At 37.2% G+C, this 15,209-nt stretch overlaps 1 protein-coding gene across 1 annotated transcript in view; it reads left to right on the top strand.

The window, feature by feature from the left end:
* Positions 1-15,209, top strand: part of npffr1l2 (neuropeptide FF receptor 1 like 2) — a 97,169-nt gene that overhangs the window by 46,312 nt on the left and 35,648 nt on the right. The window contains exon 2 of the mRNA XM_012871707.2: positions 14,411-14,775. Within this exon, the coding sequence (XP_012727161.2) occupies positions 14,433-14,775 (343 nt within the window). The 5' untranslated portion in view covers positions 14,411-14,432. The remainder of the gene's footprint in view (positions 1-14,410; positions 14,776-15,209) is intronic.

Below are 15,209 nucleotides of genomic sequence, written 5' to 3' on the forward strand. Positions count from 1 at the left end.
GAAAGAAAGGAGAGACCAATAGTTCTATCTGTGTGTGTGTGTGTGTGTGTGTGTGTGTGTGTGTGTGTGTGTGTGTGTGTGTGTGTGTGTGTGTGTGTGTGTGTGTGTGTGCGTGTGAAAAAGGGAGAGGGATTTGTGACTATAGCAGAACTTTAATCTTATATCTTATTGTTTAGGTTTTTTGCCCATGTTGTGGGATTTTCTTAGGTGACATGCTTACATGCCGTTTTAGTCTTTTGAGAAAACCTGGTATTACTAACTCTATTTTTGTCAAACTTTTCTAAAACACATTTTTACAAATTAAAGTTTTTTCTTCCTTCTATAGAAGCTATCCTTGTTAGAACCTTTTTCTAAAAATGCTGTCATGAAGAGTTGATTTGTTATGAGTGCCCAAACTTTCCTCCTACATTCTTGGCAAGCATTTGTTTGTTTAAACAGTAATCAAAGTAAAATATTCAATTTTTTTCAATGACAAATGACTATTCTGAAAAAAAAAACAGTCTGTATTGTCTGATATACTAGAAGGATATCAACATTGGTGAGATTTCTGTAAAAGCTTAGAAATTATCCAGTAAAAATCTCTCTTGTGTAAACATTTCAAGCATATAGATGTTTTCTTTTTCTTTTCTTTTCTTTTTTGTTTGCTTTATGTGGCATCAAGCCACAATGCAAATGATGGGATGCCAGCTGCCAGGATGCTTTTGGGAACCTTAAAGAAACATGTACCAGTGGTCTAAAATATTTTTCTTCAACAAAAAAATGGTCTTTATGAATGCCATTTCCTTTTTGTCCACAAAATAGTACATTGTACCACAAAGCCTAGACAATCGTAGAATGGTGTAAGGAAAATCAAACGAAAAGGCTTTGCTGGCCATAAGAAGGCTAGGTGGTCATAAAAAAAAACAACTGTTTGGATCATATTTTGAATAACGTTTTGTTATTTAACTATTATAATCAAAAATTTGTAAGACCAGAAAGATGGGAGTTTTAAGTCTTTATCAGCGATGCACTATTAATTCTGCAGTTGTTCTCAGATTATTGTAGAATAGTCGACTTCATTGCCACAAGGATCAAGAAACCCGCAAGAAATCCACCGAAAAAGAAATGAGATCAAAACAGTTTTGGCCTTTGGAGAGAGAACATTTCTGACAGCTCTTTGTATTTGCATTGCCTGGGTCTTTAGAGTCTCTGTAGGGGGTATTTTGCACGGGAGGCCTCTCACTGTGTGAAGTAGGCTTTGCCATGAGGACAGACAATCCACGTGCTAACACATGCTTGTGAATATTTCTGGCAGGATCTTTCTGTCCACATGGGCTGGCATTTTCTTACTGTGCCTATGTATACCATCTGGGTTGCCAACCCCACAAATCCTTTTAATTCAGCGTGTCAGCAGCCATCACAACAGTATCACATGAAAATGATCACACTTCAAGAACAGCAGCAAAAGGGAATCACAGGAATAAACAAGAAAATTCAGCTGGAAAGAAGCACCTTGTCCAAAGGAAAACAAGAGGAATGTCAATATGTTTAAAAGAACATGGGAGATTCAACAACAATAAAAAATGATGGCATAGTGTACTTCTGTGAATTAAATACCCTCAAAGCAAATAAGGAAGCATGACCTCAGGAGTCTGAAACATGTCTGGAAATAATCTCAAAGAACTAGATGGATAAAATGTATTATGATGGAACAATGTGTATTATAAGAAATACTGAAACAGCCTTGGTAAAGTACATCCATTCATACTGTATGTGTCCTCTAAGTGAAAGAAAAAGTTTTATTCTTGCAAAATTTTTTACTTTCTTAGCATATAATTCATTTTTAGACAATACTTTAATAGCCAGGTTTAAAAGTAGTTTTAGCCTTTTTGTTGAAACGTTTTTAGATACTTTGTTTTAAAAACTCACAAATGTATTTAAAAGAGGTAATTATTTATTTGCTTTATTTACTTTGGTTATCTACAAATACTGATATTTCTTCTACGAACTGTATAATTTGTGTAACTTATTGTATTGATGTGTGAGTAGTTATCATGATTACTGTAATTGTGTTAATGGGAGTGAACTTTGCAATATCTGGTAAACAGAAACTCTACATTTCTACAAATCTATTAAATAATAATAATCATACTGGTAATAAGCTAGCCTTTCTGTGAACCCAATGCACACATACTCTCTTGGAGAAAGATTGAAAGGAAAAGCACAATAACTGACAATAATAGTGGAAAGGATTGAGTTGGATGAGACAAAATAAAGTGAGACCAAAGGTCTTAGTGAAAATGTAGGCTAAGGGCGAGGTGTGCTGAGGGGTGAAAAGTGTTGATTAAGGCAGTGTTGTTGGGAGTTTAGGAATGATTGGATATATAGTCTGCAGTCTGGTGAAAAACCATGGTGAGGTCTAAAAATTAAGGAAGGGTTTTTATTAAGAAATGTGTAATGTTGTGACGATAATCATATCAGTGTTACAAATTGTTGGTAAAGCAACACACAAATGAAGTTTCAGCCTGTGGAACTACATGAAATTATGGTTGATGTTCTGTCCGAAATTTGAGTGCATGATGGCAGCTTTGTTCTCCACTTAAAGAACTTAGCTCAAGCTTGGCTGGTTTTCAAGGAAAGAACTTGTAATTTCCTGCCAATATGCAGAAACTGAGACAAGATGAAAAAGGTACCTTTTTTAAACATTGATTGGAAGGACACGTGTGGGGAGCCATTTGAAAAGTTACGCAGTGAAAAAGTGACAACGATAATTCTGGGTTATAAGAGAAAAAAAAATGGGGTTTCATTTTTCAAAGTCAGAATTTCACCTTGGCATTCATAAATTTGTAAATGTCAGTTCCAAAAAAATATTATTTAGAAGTTAAATATTTATTCTGTAAACTAAATATTTAATTTGCAAGCTAAATATTTATTGTGGCCTTAAATATGGCCTAAACTTGTATAGCACTTTATCAAGTCCTGAGGACCCCAAAGTACTTTATACTACATTCAGTCATTCACCCCTTCACTCACACATAGACACACTGACGATGATGCACTACATTGTAGATTGTAGTAAATATTTATCTTGCAAACTAAACATTAACAGTGGAAATGTGACATTTATGTATGAAGGGCATGCAGAAACTATGGCTTTGAAAATTAACACAAATTTTACCCCTTATTACAAGCTAAATGACGGTTAATCTTCGACTGTGTAACTTTGCAAACGGCCCCTCATAGTTATGGGCTGTAGCTTTTGCAGTGCCTTGTAGAAGTAAAGTGTTGGTATATAGAATAACAGATCATAATAATTATTGATACTTTGTAGACATGCAAATACCCCGTTTATACTTTTTACCTAAGTTGGACACACAAACATACAGTTTCCATTACAGCATTTTAGAGGCTGACGGTTCATACACTGTCTACCCAGAGAAAGTAAAGGCAAAACGAACTAATAAAGTGATTTCTCTCCAGAGTTTATGTAATACTTGTATGTCTGTTGTTCTTCAGAGAAAAAAAAGTATCCACAATGTGGAAATAGCAGACCTTCCTTATCTTATTCCTTTTTCTTCCGCTGCTCATAGTTTGATTTATTTAATTCTTAATTTGCTGTGTTTTTGGCACCACCCTCTGACTGACTAGGACTGGTATTCTTTCTACTTGCACGCACACCAAACACAGTAACATAAACTCGGGCTCCACCGGTGTGTTGGTTTCGGTTTGCAGTAAGCTCTCGGGCCTTGCCGCTTGTCTCCAGCATATGACCCTGCAGACTTTGGTGGCACGGCTAGTGGTGCCTTCCTCTCTGGGTAGGAGAACAGGTTCCTATTGGAGCCAGCGGGGGAGCTGGCTTCTTCAGAGGGCATGTTGTTCCCCAGTCATTTCCTCCTCATCTCCTAACGCCTCCCTCTGCCTCCTCCTTCACACTAAATCTATATAATCTTACTCTATTTCTCACGCCTTGTGTTCTTTGTGAAACTTGTTAAGGAGAGTTAACAATATGTTTTCAATGGTGATGGGGTATCCTTTACATTATCTTTCTATTACATTTGTAGTGTTTTTTATGTGGAGTACATTTGGCCACTTGTGGAGTGCTCAGTTGTTCGTGGAGCATTTGCCTCTTGTCAGCCACCGTACTGGAGGCCACAGAAACTGTTGATTTGTTAGAGTGTGGAGATTACTTATGGGCTTTATGTAGGACTGGGAAATGCCAGGACATAGTCTGTTATTTAGTCTGTGGCAGATTAATAAGGTTTTAAAATAGGTAGTCAATGTTTTTTTTCTGTGACCTAGAACATCTTGCACTTGAAAAAGCTGTAGATAACACATTGTGTATTATCCATCAATGCTCTCATCTCTATAGTTTGATTACATTAAGTTATTTCTGTTGTTTTCTGCTCAACAGTCAGACCACAGGCTATGCGGTAGACATCTGTAGACACTAATACTAATTTGTTGTATTATGCAGGATCACAATTTGACCTTTAGTGTCACGATTTTGTTGTGGATGAACCCGGACACACCACGCACACACAGAGTAGTTCTTTAAGACAGTTTATTGCAGGTGAATGGTGGAGGCATGGAGAACCAGAGTTCGTTTACCTGACGAAGGTGAAGGATGCAGGAGCTGGATGGCAGGTACAAAGTCCAAAAAACATGAGCAATAATCCAAGGCCAAAGTGGAGACCAAGACGAAGTGACCAAAAATTAGCAGCGCAGCCAAACGAAAACCAAACCTGATGAGACAGGAACCAAGGCGGGGAAACAGGTGCAGACAGGCATGATGGTCCAGAACAAACACTACGAGCCAGCGACAAACAAACAAACAAGGTGAGCTTATAAAGGGAGCCTGACAAGGTGACGAGACTAAGGACTAATTAGTGTCCCGACAGGTGGGACTAATTGCTGGAGGAGGGTGAGCTGAGTGAACTGCAAAAATGACAAGAGAAGAAGCAAGACAGAACCTAAACCATGACCTTTAGAATTTTGACAAATTCTGTTTTCCACCTTATTTCCTACTGATTACTCATATAGCCAGCTGTAGTTGTTATTTTTGTTTGTTTGTTTTTTGTTGCTGCTTGTGAACGAATGCTTCAGTTTTGTAACATTCATCTGAGCGTTTTTATTAGTAACTTATTATCAATTGACGCAGACAATATCAAACAATGAACAGTATGGGATGTTTCTTGATTGAATTGTCTAGATATCTCAGGATACGATATCGTCTTTCAGTCCTCTGTGTTGCAAATTATCCTTCTGTATCTAGTCCATTTATCCAAATTTTCTTCCATTTGGTTCTTCTGCAGCCTTATTATATATGTCAGTTTCCCCCCAAAAGGCTTTATCTTGGGACATGTCCAGCATACATGACGATCGTAACCATTATTCATTCCACTTTATCTCCAACATAGAAGTTTGAAAAAAATACTCTTAATGTGGAGAGTGATATAAAACACATTTTTAAAAGAGAATTCACTACCTTTTTTGAGATTTTAGATGTATTATGGTTTTTCCACAGACATTCCTAGTCAACAGTGGATATTTTCATGGTATTTACATTTTATTTTGCTTTTGTACTGTGTATTAAGTGGACTGAGTGTTGTTTATTGAGAATGCGAGGTAAGATCTTGATATGCATCTTATCAACTACAGCTCATACACTTTATTGATTAAAGCTATCATACAATTCTCCTCAGTGGAAAGTATTTTTCAGATTTTTTTTAACTAACTGATCTGTTGTGTATTTTTTTACTTAATATTTGTCTCCAATTTCTTGGGAACTTTACAATCTTCTTTCCTTAATCAAATCCCTCTGTGGTGATTTCCTTTGTTGTCCAGTGGATGAACCCTTGATCAGAATTATCATAGATTACTGTCATCCAGTATCCACCTTAGTGTTTGTAGATCCCTCTAAATTTAGTATTTTTTGCCATTATTTACTATATCTTTAGAGAAAAATTGTTGATTGACTCTAAACCATTTATAGTATTAAAAAGGTTTTTCATCTCGGATTAAATTTTCAATTGGGCCTTATTCCTATCTTTCTTCAAGTTCTTTTCTTTTAGTTTAATAGTTTGGTTTACACTATAAGTAGATGTATCTATATAGGCTGATTTAATATTGATTGTTGGCCTATAAAAAGGTTTCTCATTCAGAAAGTATTGCACAGAGTGGTACAATTAGTAAAAAGAGAGCGACTTTGACAAAAGAAGACTTTCTGTAGCAAAACATGCTGTTTGTTCACACAAACAAGGAATTCAGTCCCTGTGAATTATGCTGGAGCAAGTGGAAACTCTGAGGTGAAAGATGAAAATTTCACCATTAACCAGTCATGGCCATCATACGATTTCTTAATGTCAAAATAATGTACTGTTACCATTACAGTTAGTTTCTCTAAAAAGTGATTGAGTCAACCACAAAATCCTCAATGCACACTCACTACAAAGCAGTTGTTTAAACTGTTTAAAGTTTGGAACAAGTAAAATAATGGAGGAATATATCCTGGGGCTCAGATGAGGCCAAAAGTGAACTCTAGATGTCTTTGCATGCATCATATTTGGAAGAAAAGTTACTCTGCAAATTAACCCAAAAACACCATCCCAAAAGAAATGTTTGTAGGTAAGAACATCATGGTTTATGCTGTCTTACAGTAAATGGTACTGCCAAACCTCATGTAATCGAAGGAAGGATGAAAGGAAAATTGTGCGAGGACGTTCTTGTGAGATTGAGTGTGGATTTCCAAGCAAGACAGTAGTCTCAAACACACAGCCAAGGAAAAAACTGAAGATCAGAGTGCACAGTAAAGACCTGCAGAACGTTCAAGATTTGAAGAAAGTTTGAATGGAAGAATGGGTCAGAAATCACAGCCTTGGAACACATTTTCCATCCTCGAAAGTCTTTGAAGTTCTCTTCGGAAAAAAAAGCCTTATGCACAAAGTATTTGATGAATTTCTGTAAATGTATTCAATACTTACTCCCTGTGCCATTGCTGTTTTGGACCTACAACTTTATCTGTGGACTAATTTGCTTTAATATATTTGTATATGCGGATTACTTGAGGAATTGTTGACATCTTGTGAACATTTTATGTCAATTTCTTCAGAAAGCTTTAATAGAGAAAAACATTGGCTTTTTCTTTATTTTTTTTATCTGCTGTATGTTACATTCACTGTGTGCTAGTGTGACCCTGTCTTGCTCTCCACTGTTTTTACCAGCCTGTCAGCCCTCCTGTGTATTTATAGTTCCTGTCTATCTGTCTCAGTTTGTTTGTCCGTCTGTTTACCAAAACTGCTCTTGCTGTCTACCATAACCTTAAGTTCTGCCACCAGTTGCCATGCTTTGGATATATCAGGGATTTTCTTGTACTATAGAATACAGATACTAAAAAGGAAGTCAAATTGTAATATTTTGAATACTGTAGTTCTATCCCTCAATTCTGATTTAATGACTCATGATGATGTCATTTATAAATTATTATGTGAGTTTGCTAGGAATTGATGTGTGGGCCAATATGTAAAGTTGGTTAAATTGGAAATGCATCTGCCCACAAAGCAGAGTATGTTATCGTTTGTTATGCCAGAAACCTGTTTGATTATGAGTATTATTATTAATTATAATTTGCTATTATCATTTTAATAATAGATCATTCAAACTCAAATAGTAGCTACAACAAATATAATTCAAATGGTTGTGATCCAAGGGCTCCAAGCCTATAATGACTAACACTAACAATGCATTTATTAATTAGCTGTTATGGACTTATTTTGCTGGAAAAGAGTGTTCTGACCGGTTGTTGACCGATTAGACTTATCCAGCAAATGTTGATAACTCAAATTATAACTGCAATGGGAGTTTTAACCCTTGCTGCTTTATCACAAACCAATGAAAATGTCTCAGTGGATTTAGTTGTTAACTCAAAAAGAGGTAATTCTTTACTCTTAGAGACCATCCAACTTCAGGATCAAAATAAACACAAACAATTACTATTCCACATGTTATTATTTATTAAGACCAAATAATTCCCTGTGACAGTAATTATTATGTTTAATGAACACTAGGAAACTATCCGCTACTCAAGGAACATGCAAAAGAAAATAAATAAAAATAAAACAAGTCAAAATGGGTTAAATGAGAGGTAGCAATTCTTAATTCAATTCACAGTTGTTTAAACACCACGTTCAAGACGTCGGCACTTTGACGTAGCAGCATTGAAAGACAAAATAGCTTTGAGAAAACCGACATTAAGCTAGATGGGCGCTCTTGGTATTCCACAACAAGCTAAGATAACAGTTTTGAGCTACTTTGCCTCTTTCCAAGACATATGACTACGACGACATATGACCTACGATCTTGCGTGACGCGTGAGAAGGAGGTCCTAATGACGTTTTTAGCGCAGCATCTAGTGAAGGGTGGGCTTTGGCCAGGAGGCAGTTTCACTGCTGAAAAAAGGACTTCAAAAAAGCATGTGGGAGAACCTAAAATGTAGACAAAGAGATCGAGATGAAGATAAGAAGACAAAGGGAAAAGTGACTCTCGGTGAAGTCTGCTTACAATCAAACCAAAAACAACACAGCCAAAATCACTTATGAAATGCATGCAGACACATCAGAAATATCCAGCACAGTTAAAACAACTCCTTCTCGGAGTGATTAAGCATTAAACTAATTACTAATAGGTTCTGCCCAGGCACAAAATATCACCTTATGGGTGAAAAAGAGAAATAAAAAGGGTGGGAAGTCCCGTTTTACTTGTGTTGTCTCAGTGGGGGTGTCCTTGGCTTCTGATCCGTGGATCTGTGGCTCCAGCAGCCACAGCAGCAGCTTCGGCAAGCGCAGGTTCCTCAGGCAGCAAGAAAAGGGGGAACCCCGAAGTCTCTGGACTCTGTCCGCCGCTTGTTTAGCCAAAACAAAAGCGGAGTTCTTGACGATCACTGGGAGATAGTTGCTTCTAGTAGGATCAAAATGAATTCAAAGTTCCCTTATATAGGAAATGTTTTGACCAGTCTGTATAATCTGACCCAATCTGTATAATATGATTGAACTTGACTTTGTAAAGTGCCTTGAGATGACATGTTTCATGAATTGGCGCTATATAAATAAAATTGAATTGAATTGAAAGTACCTTTGAAGTCGACCTCCTGCATAGGAAAACAGGGATGGGTTTGGTTCGGAAGTTCTCGGTCCAGCGAGAAATCGAACACGTGCCACGTGGGGGAAATCCCACGGGATGAGCAGCTGCGTGTCTCCTCAATTTGGCGAACCGCCAGTAAAGAAGGATGAGTTGAGTGCGCACAGCGCTTTTATGTCCTCTCATAGCAACGAGATAATGTTGCTAGGGCCGGTGGTCGCATTGACCGTGTTGCATGCTGGGAGTTGGTGGCAATTTTGACCATGTTGCATGCTGGGAGTGGGAGTCTGTCACGTCATAAGGAATCCTAAACATTTGTCATTATGTGTCTTAGATGCTTTACACACCCAAAGTGACCAAAGTACTGTACAGGTCCACAACTTAAAAGAAATTAAAACTAAACATTAAAAAGGAACAAAAGACACCAACACCAACAATAAAACAAATAATCAACAGGAAAGAACAGCTAAAAACAATAAGTAGAAAAAAAATTAAAGATTAATGTTAAGTCAACCTGACATTTTTCCTTAATTGGATTTATAAGCCAAGTTAAAGAACTCTCATATGATTGGCTGAGGAACCAGAAGTAAATACGGGCTACACACTGCACCGAAGTAGTTCCGGACCGTACCTCTAGGTTTGAAAGGAGCAAAAAAGGGAGAAATTGTTGGAGAGACCCGATTGTTTAGGGAATGTTACTTCCATCCCAGTTGGGAAAGGAGAATGGTTTAGATTTATTTTACAGTAAATATCTTACTTATAGCTCCTTTAAGCATTGAATAATTACCATTGAAACAGCAGCACATGAAATGTAAACATCATTGAAATGGATTTGGCTATTACTTAGAGTAATGTAGTATAATCTACATACTGATTTGTCAGTGACACCTTATTAACTTCTTTCTACCCTTTAAAGCAGTAATTTATAGATAAATAGTTGCATCTCCATTATCCCTCAAAAATATTAAATATAAATAAAAGGCTGCACCACTGCATCTCATCTCTCTATCAAACAAATCTAGTAGAAATAATACTGGTGAGTGTCAGCTGTTGTTGCTAAAAGGGTGCTAAAACGAAGATGTTTTTTTAGAAGCTGAATGATTATGGCAGGATAAAAATAGTTTCTCCTCACCTGTCTTCTCCTTCCGCTCAGGACTACGTCCCAGGAGTGCAGGGCTCGTTTCTCCTTCAGTGTGTATGCTGTGTTTAGCCCCTCTCTGCTAGTCTGCGCCTCCAGACTAAAACAGTAAACAATATAAAGTTGATGTGCTATCTTACAAGTACAGATATCTCATCATGGTTCTCACGTACTGGTTTTATGACCAAAAACATTTTGGGAATCTGAAAAAACAGAGCCCACATACCGACATAAAGCCCAGGCTCAAGCTCTGCAGCCTGCTTTCCTGTGCCACTGTCTGTGCAGAAAACCGTTACCGGGTGCGACACAGGGATAAAAGGTCAAAGATAAATAAGGTGACTGCATACTATTTCTTTTTCCAAAATAACATTATTAATAACATTATGAATATTGTAATAACAATAATGCTGCTTTTATATCAGAGGAGGGAGTATGAAACAATTTTTATTATACTTTTTTTTACTAAAAGGGCACTTGTGAGCAAGGAGTTTGTTAAATTTAGGGTTGAATCAATTGCAATACGGAGGTTTTGACATGATCTGAAGGTTTGATGCTATGCTATAAGTTTCTCAATGATCTGATTTTCTTTGCAAGTAACTAACTCAGATGATACAATCTAAGCATGTACTGTGTCCATAATGGTTATCTCTATGAACCACTGTGACCTCCAACTATTTAGCCAATGAGTTAGCTAGTGAATTGTTTAATCTCTGCTTTATAAAATGTATTATGCCTAAATCATCTATGAAGTAAGATTTTGTGCCATAAATCTCTGCATCTTTTAATACAATTTCCCATCTTATGGTACTTGTTAGGAGGTTTTGTTGACACGGAGGATCATCTGTAAGGATATGGCCTCATTGACTTGGTTTTTAGATGTAATAATGGCAATATTTAAAACAAGAATCCTAACTCAAGACCATTTGGACTGAATACTATGCATTTAAAAAAGAATCATAATGTCACAAATAATTTTCAATCTCTTTCCATAGAAGTTCAGACCCCTTGAAATTTTACATTATCCATCACATTGTAATAACAGTATGTTTTATTAGGATCTTATACAATAGACCAATATAGCTGTGTAGTGCATAATTGTGAAGTGGAAAAAAATTATACATGTCTTTCAACAGTTTTTGCATGTAAGACTCTGAAAAGTGTGATATGTATAGAGACCACTGTTTAGAGAAGCAGCCAAGTGGGCCAAAATAACTGTGAAGGAGGTACAGAGATCCACTGCTCTGTGAAGGGAAACTTGTCAGCAGGATAGCAATTAGTCATTTATAATCCACAAATCAGTGCATATGTTCACAAAGATTCTCAGACTCCTCTAAGAGTCCCTTTCTTATCCTAAAAATTCCTGCCAAGGAGTTTTAGTTTAAGAGCGATTCAGATTGTTGCTGAGAGTGACTCTGAGTAAGGAAAGGACAGAAATGTTTATCTTAGTGAGGAGGTGTGGTTGACCGTGTTGCTAGGTGTGACACTGTCTTTTAAGAGCTGTGATTGGTTGATAGTACAAGAAAACCCCCCACAAATGAGCTCCTTGTGATCAAAGTAGAGAAGTTAAACAATTAGACTAGATTAGGAAATCTGTGACATGATGATGAACCTTAGCTTAAATAAATTGTTGTCACACAGCGTTACAATGTTTTACACATTTATTTTGCTTGTTATGTTTATTTGCCATACTGGATATTTTACTACTTCATCTATTTGATAATAATGTGCACTCACTTGTCAGCATTTCTTGCTTGTATAAAGCAGTTGTATTTTGCAAAATGACCGACATAAAATGGGGAAAAACAGTGGGGGAGAAAAAAAGGTGAGGAGCAGGACATCTGTCTGTGAAGCTCTGGAAGGGGAATAGAGGAGTGTTGAAAGGTAAATTGATGCCTGGATCATGGCGCAAATAGACTTTGAAGCACGGATCAATGCGGCTTTTTGTCTGCGCATCTTAGTGGTTTTATGCACCAGCCTGGAAAGTGAGAAGTGCTCCGTGCAGCATCAAAAGTGACGAGATGGCATCACAGAAGCAAACTTTATTTGACCATTTAGGCTACTGACATTATCATGTAACCTTGCCAGCAGGATGAATTCTTGCAATGTTTGTGCATTCACAAACACACGAGAATCCATCTTCTCCTGCTCCTGTTTCAACCGGAGCGGTACAACCGTTTTTGGCTTGTGTCCACACCAAAAATGGTTCCTGCCAATTACGTTGCATTATTGTGGCTTAAGGCGGGATATACCGTTGCAACGAAAGCAAAAGCTGGTGAGCCCACAACCGAACCAATGTAAACATGGCAGCGCAGGAGGACACAGATGTAGCTGCTGCTATCACACATGTTGTCAGAATCCATGTTTTCATCTTTGAAAGAAGGACAGCAAGAAGTGCCTTTCCTAGTTTACCGTCTTGTGGTTTCTCATGACGCCTGCTGGTTACATTTTCATTTGATACCGTGATTGTCTAAAACCAGCCTTTGGTAGGCTGGCACTAGGTGTTGCTTCGCCCAATCAGCTCAAAAAGTTCTGCCAAATGTCTCTCCTTTCCCCAAACGGATTTGATAAGAGCAGTCCCAGATTAATAATGCGCAGAACGGAGAGTGTTACACATTAGTCTGGCTGGCCAGGTTAATCATCTTGTACAATACAGCAAATACTTTCTCACCTCTTTTATATTGTCTACTGTGATTTATGTTTATATTTTTCTGCAACTTTTTCCATTTCATATAAAATGCTTATTATTGAGAGCTTTTCTGTAAATAATATAAAAAAAATCCTCTGTACTATATTCCTTGTACATTTCTCCAATTTCTTTCATGATTATTCAATATTTTTCCTATTATTTATTTTTCCTCAATAAAATTATGTTAGAGTGCTGCCTAAAAGCTGTTGGGCCACCGAAACTAATAATTTCACTTTATCTGGAAGATAAAGTTTGTCATATCTGCAAATTAAAAATTGTATGATTGTTAAAGAAGTTTATGTGCTCATCTCCTCCAGTGTTTAAGTGGTGGATCAGCCAAACATTTCTCTCTGTTTCAGCCATCTTCCCTGCTCAAGACACTCTTAGGCCTAGCTAAAAGTCCTCCTCACTACTCCTAACATTTTGTCACTTTAGGAGTTCTCTTAAAGCCTAAGATGCTTTGTGAATAACTTTTATCTTACCAAGGAAAAACTCTAAGATAAAGTTATGTCACTAAGAGCTGCTTTTAGTCTTAGGATTCTTTGTGACTACGGTAGATACTGTAGTTTATAGAAGGCTGGCCAGAAGGAAGACTGCTATTAAACGCGCTCTTTACAGTCTGCCTCAAGCCATGTTGGGGTCACATGAAACATGTGACAAACAGTGAGATAAGATCAAAACGGAACTTTGGCATAGGTGTGGCAGAAGACCCTGCACATCACCTTGAGCCCAGCAATCTCGTAGTGAAACATGGTAGTGGCCGCATTATTCTGTGTTGAGTATTTTCTTCCCAGCAGGGACTTGAGACGCAAGTACTTGTTCACCTTTGTGGGAAAAATACTGTGAAAATCTTTTATACTTTGATCATATGTGAAGATAAAGCATTAAAGTTTTATTACTTTGTGCATTAACTAAACTTAGTATAAACCTTATGTGCATCTGTTAAGCTCACACCATATTGTGGCCTTCAATGCAAACAGAGATGCTGGTTCTATGCAACTGCTATCTCATGAGAAGAAAGGGGAATAAATATTTGAACATGGGCTCTGGGAAAAGAAGAACATTGGGAAAATGTTGGACGTACTGTGAATTATAAATAGTAATAGAGAAAAGTGATTCTCTGTATTAGCAATTCAACTTAGCTCCATCTGGGAGAGGTTGTGCATTCTGTACACTTTATTGAATTTCTTGGCAAAGATAAAAGATGTGTATCTCAGAAGATGAGTGTCTGTTTTTCTTTTTAGTAAGGTGAATATTAGAATTCCAGCAACAACCTCAAACCTACAGCCCTCACATTATTATTTACATTAGTACATAAACAAAATTATATTTATTTCACTGAGGACCTGCTAGTTCCTTCATTAGAATTGTTTGCTGTAGTTGTAATAGCAGAATATAATTCTCCATTCATTTAGAATTTTCTTCCGATGATATTCCCAATAATCTCATGTTTTCCCTGTTTGATTCCCCTGCAGCCTGTACTGGCACATGTAAAAGATGGAGATCCTGGACGTTATGGGTGAGGAAGTGATGGAGACAGAGGGATCCGCTGTCTTAACAACCCTTTTCAACAGCAGCTTGGATGGGACTGCTAACTTCACCAACATCACCTTTTTCCCCTACTATCAACACTCTCTGTATGTAGCTGCCAGCTACATTCTGGCATACTCCTTCATCTTCCTGCTGTGCATGGTGGGTAACATCCTGGTGTGTCTGATCGTACTGGAAAACCGATGCATGCGCACAGTGACCAACCTCTTCATCCTTAACCTGGCAGTCAGTGACCTCCTTGTGGGGATCTTCTGCATCCCCACAACACTGGTGGACAACCTCATAACAGGTAATCTAAAGTTCAGTTAATATGGCTTATGAACTTGTTAAAAAAAAGGAAAATCTTTGCTTGACCTATCATAAACAAATTACTTTTTGCACATTTTTGTACTTCCATTTTGACCTCTACTGCTTCTTGAAACAATCCAAGTGCTAAAAAAAGCACTCCAGCTGTTTTGCCAGTAAGTAAATACTTTGTTGGTATCCAGAAAATGAGCTGTTTCAAAAACTTCCAGATGTTACATCGATGTTGGCAAGTACTGCCCCTCACCGAGCAACAGCGAAGTAAAATTGTAATATACAAAAATTTAACACATGACTTTAATATCACAGCTGACATTGAAGTTATAATTATTATTGGAATAAATCACATACACAACTTAACAATGCATTAATACGTGCCATAAATGTATACAATTATCTTACACTTAACTACAGCTGAAA

Source organism: Fundulus heteroclitus, chromosome 12, assembly GCF_011125445.2.
Source record: "Fundulus heteroclitus isolate FHET01 chromosome 12, MU-UCD_Fhet_4.1, whole genome shotgun sequence".
Classification (NCBI taxonomy): domain Eukaryota; kingdom Metazoa; phylum Chordata; class Actinopteri; order Cyprinodontiformes; family Fundulidae; genus Fundulus; species Fundulus heteroclitus.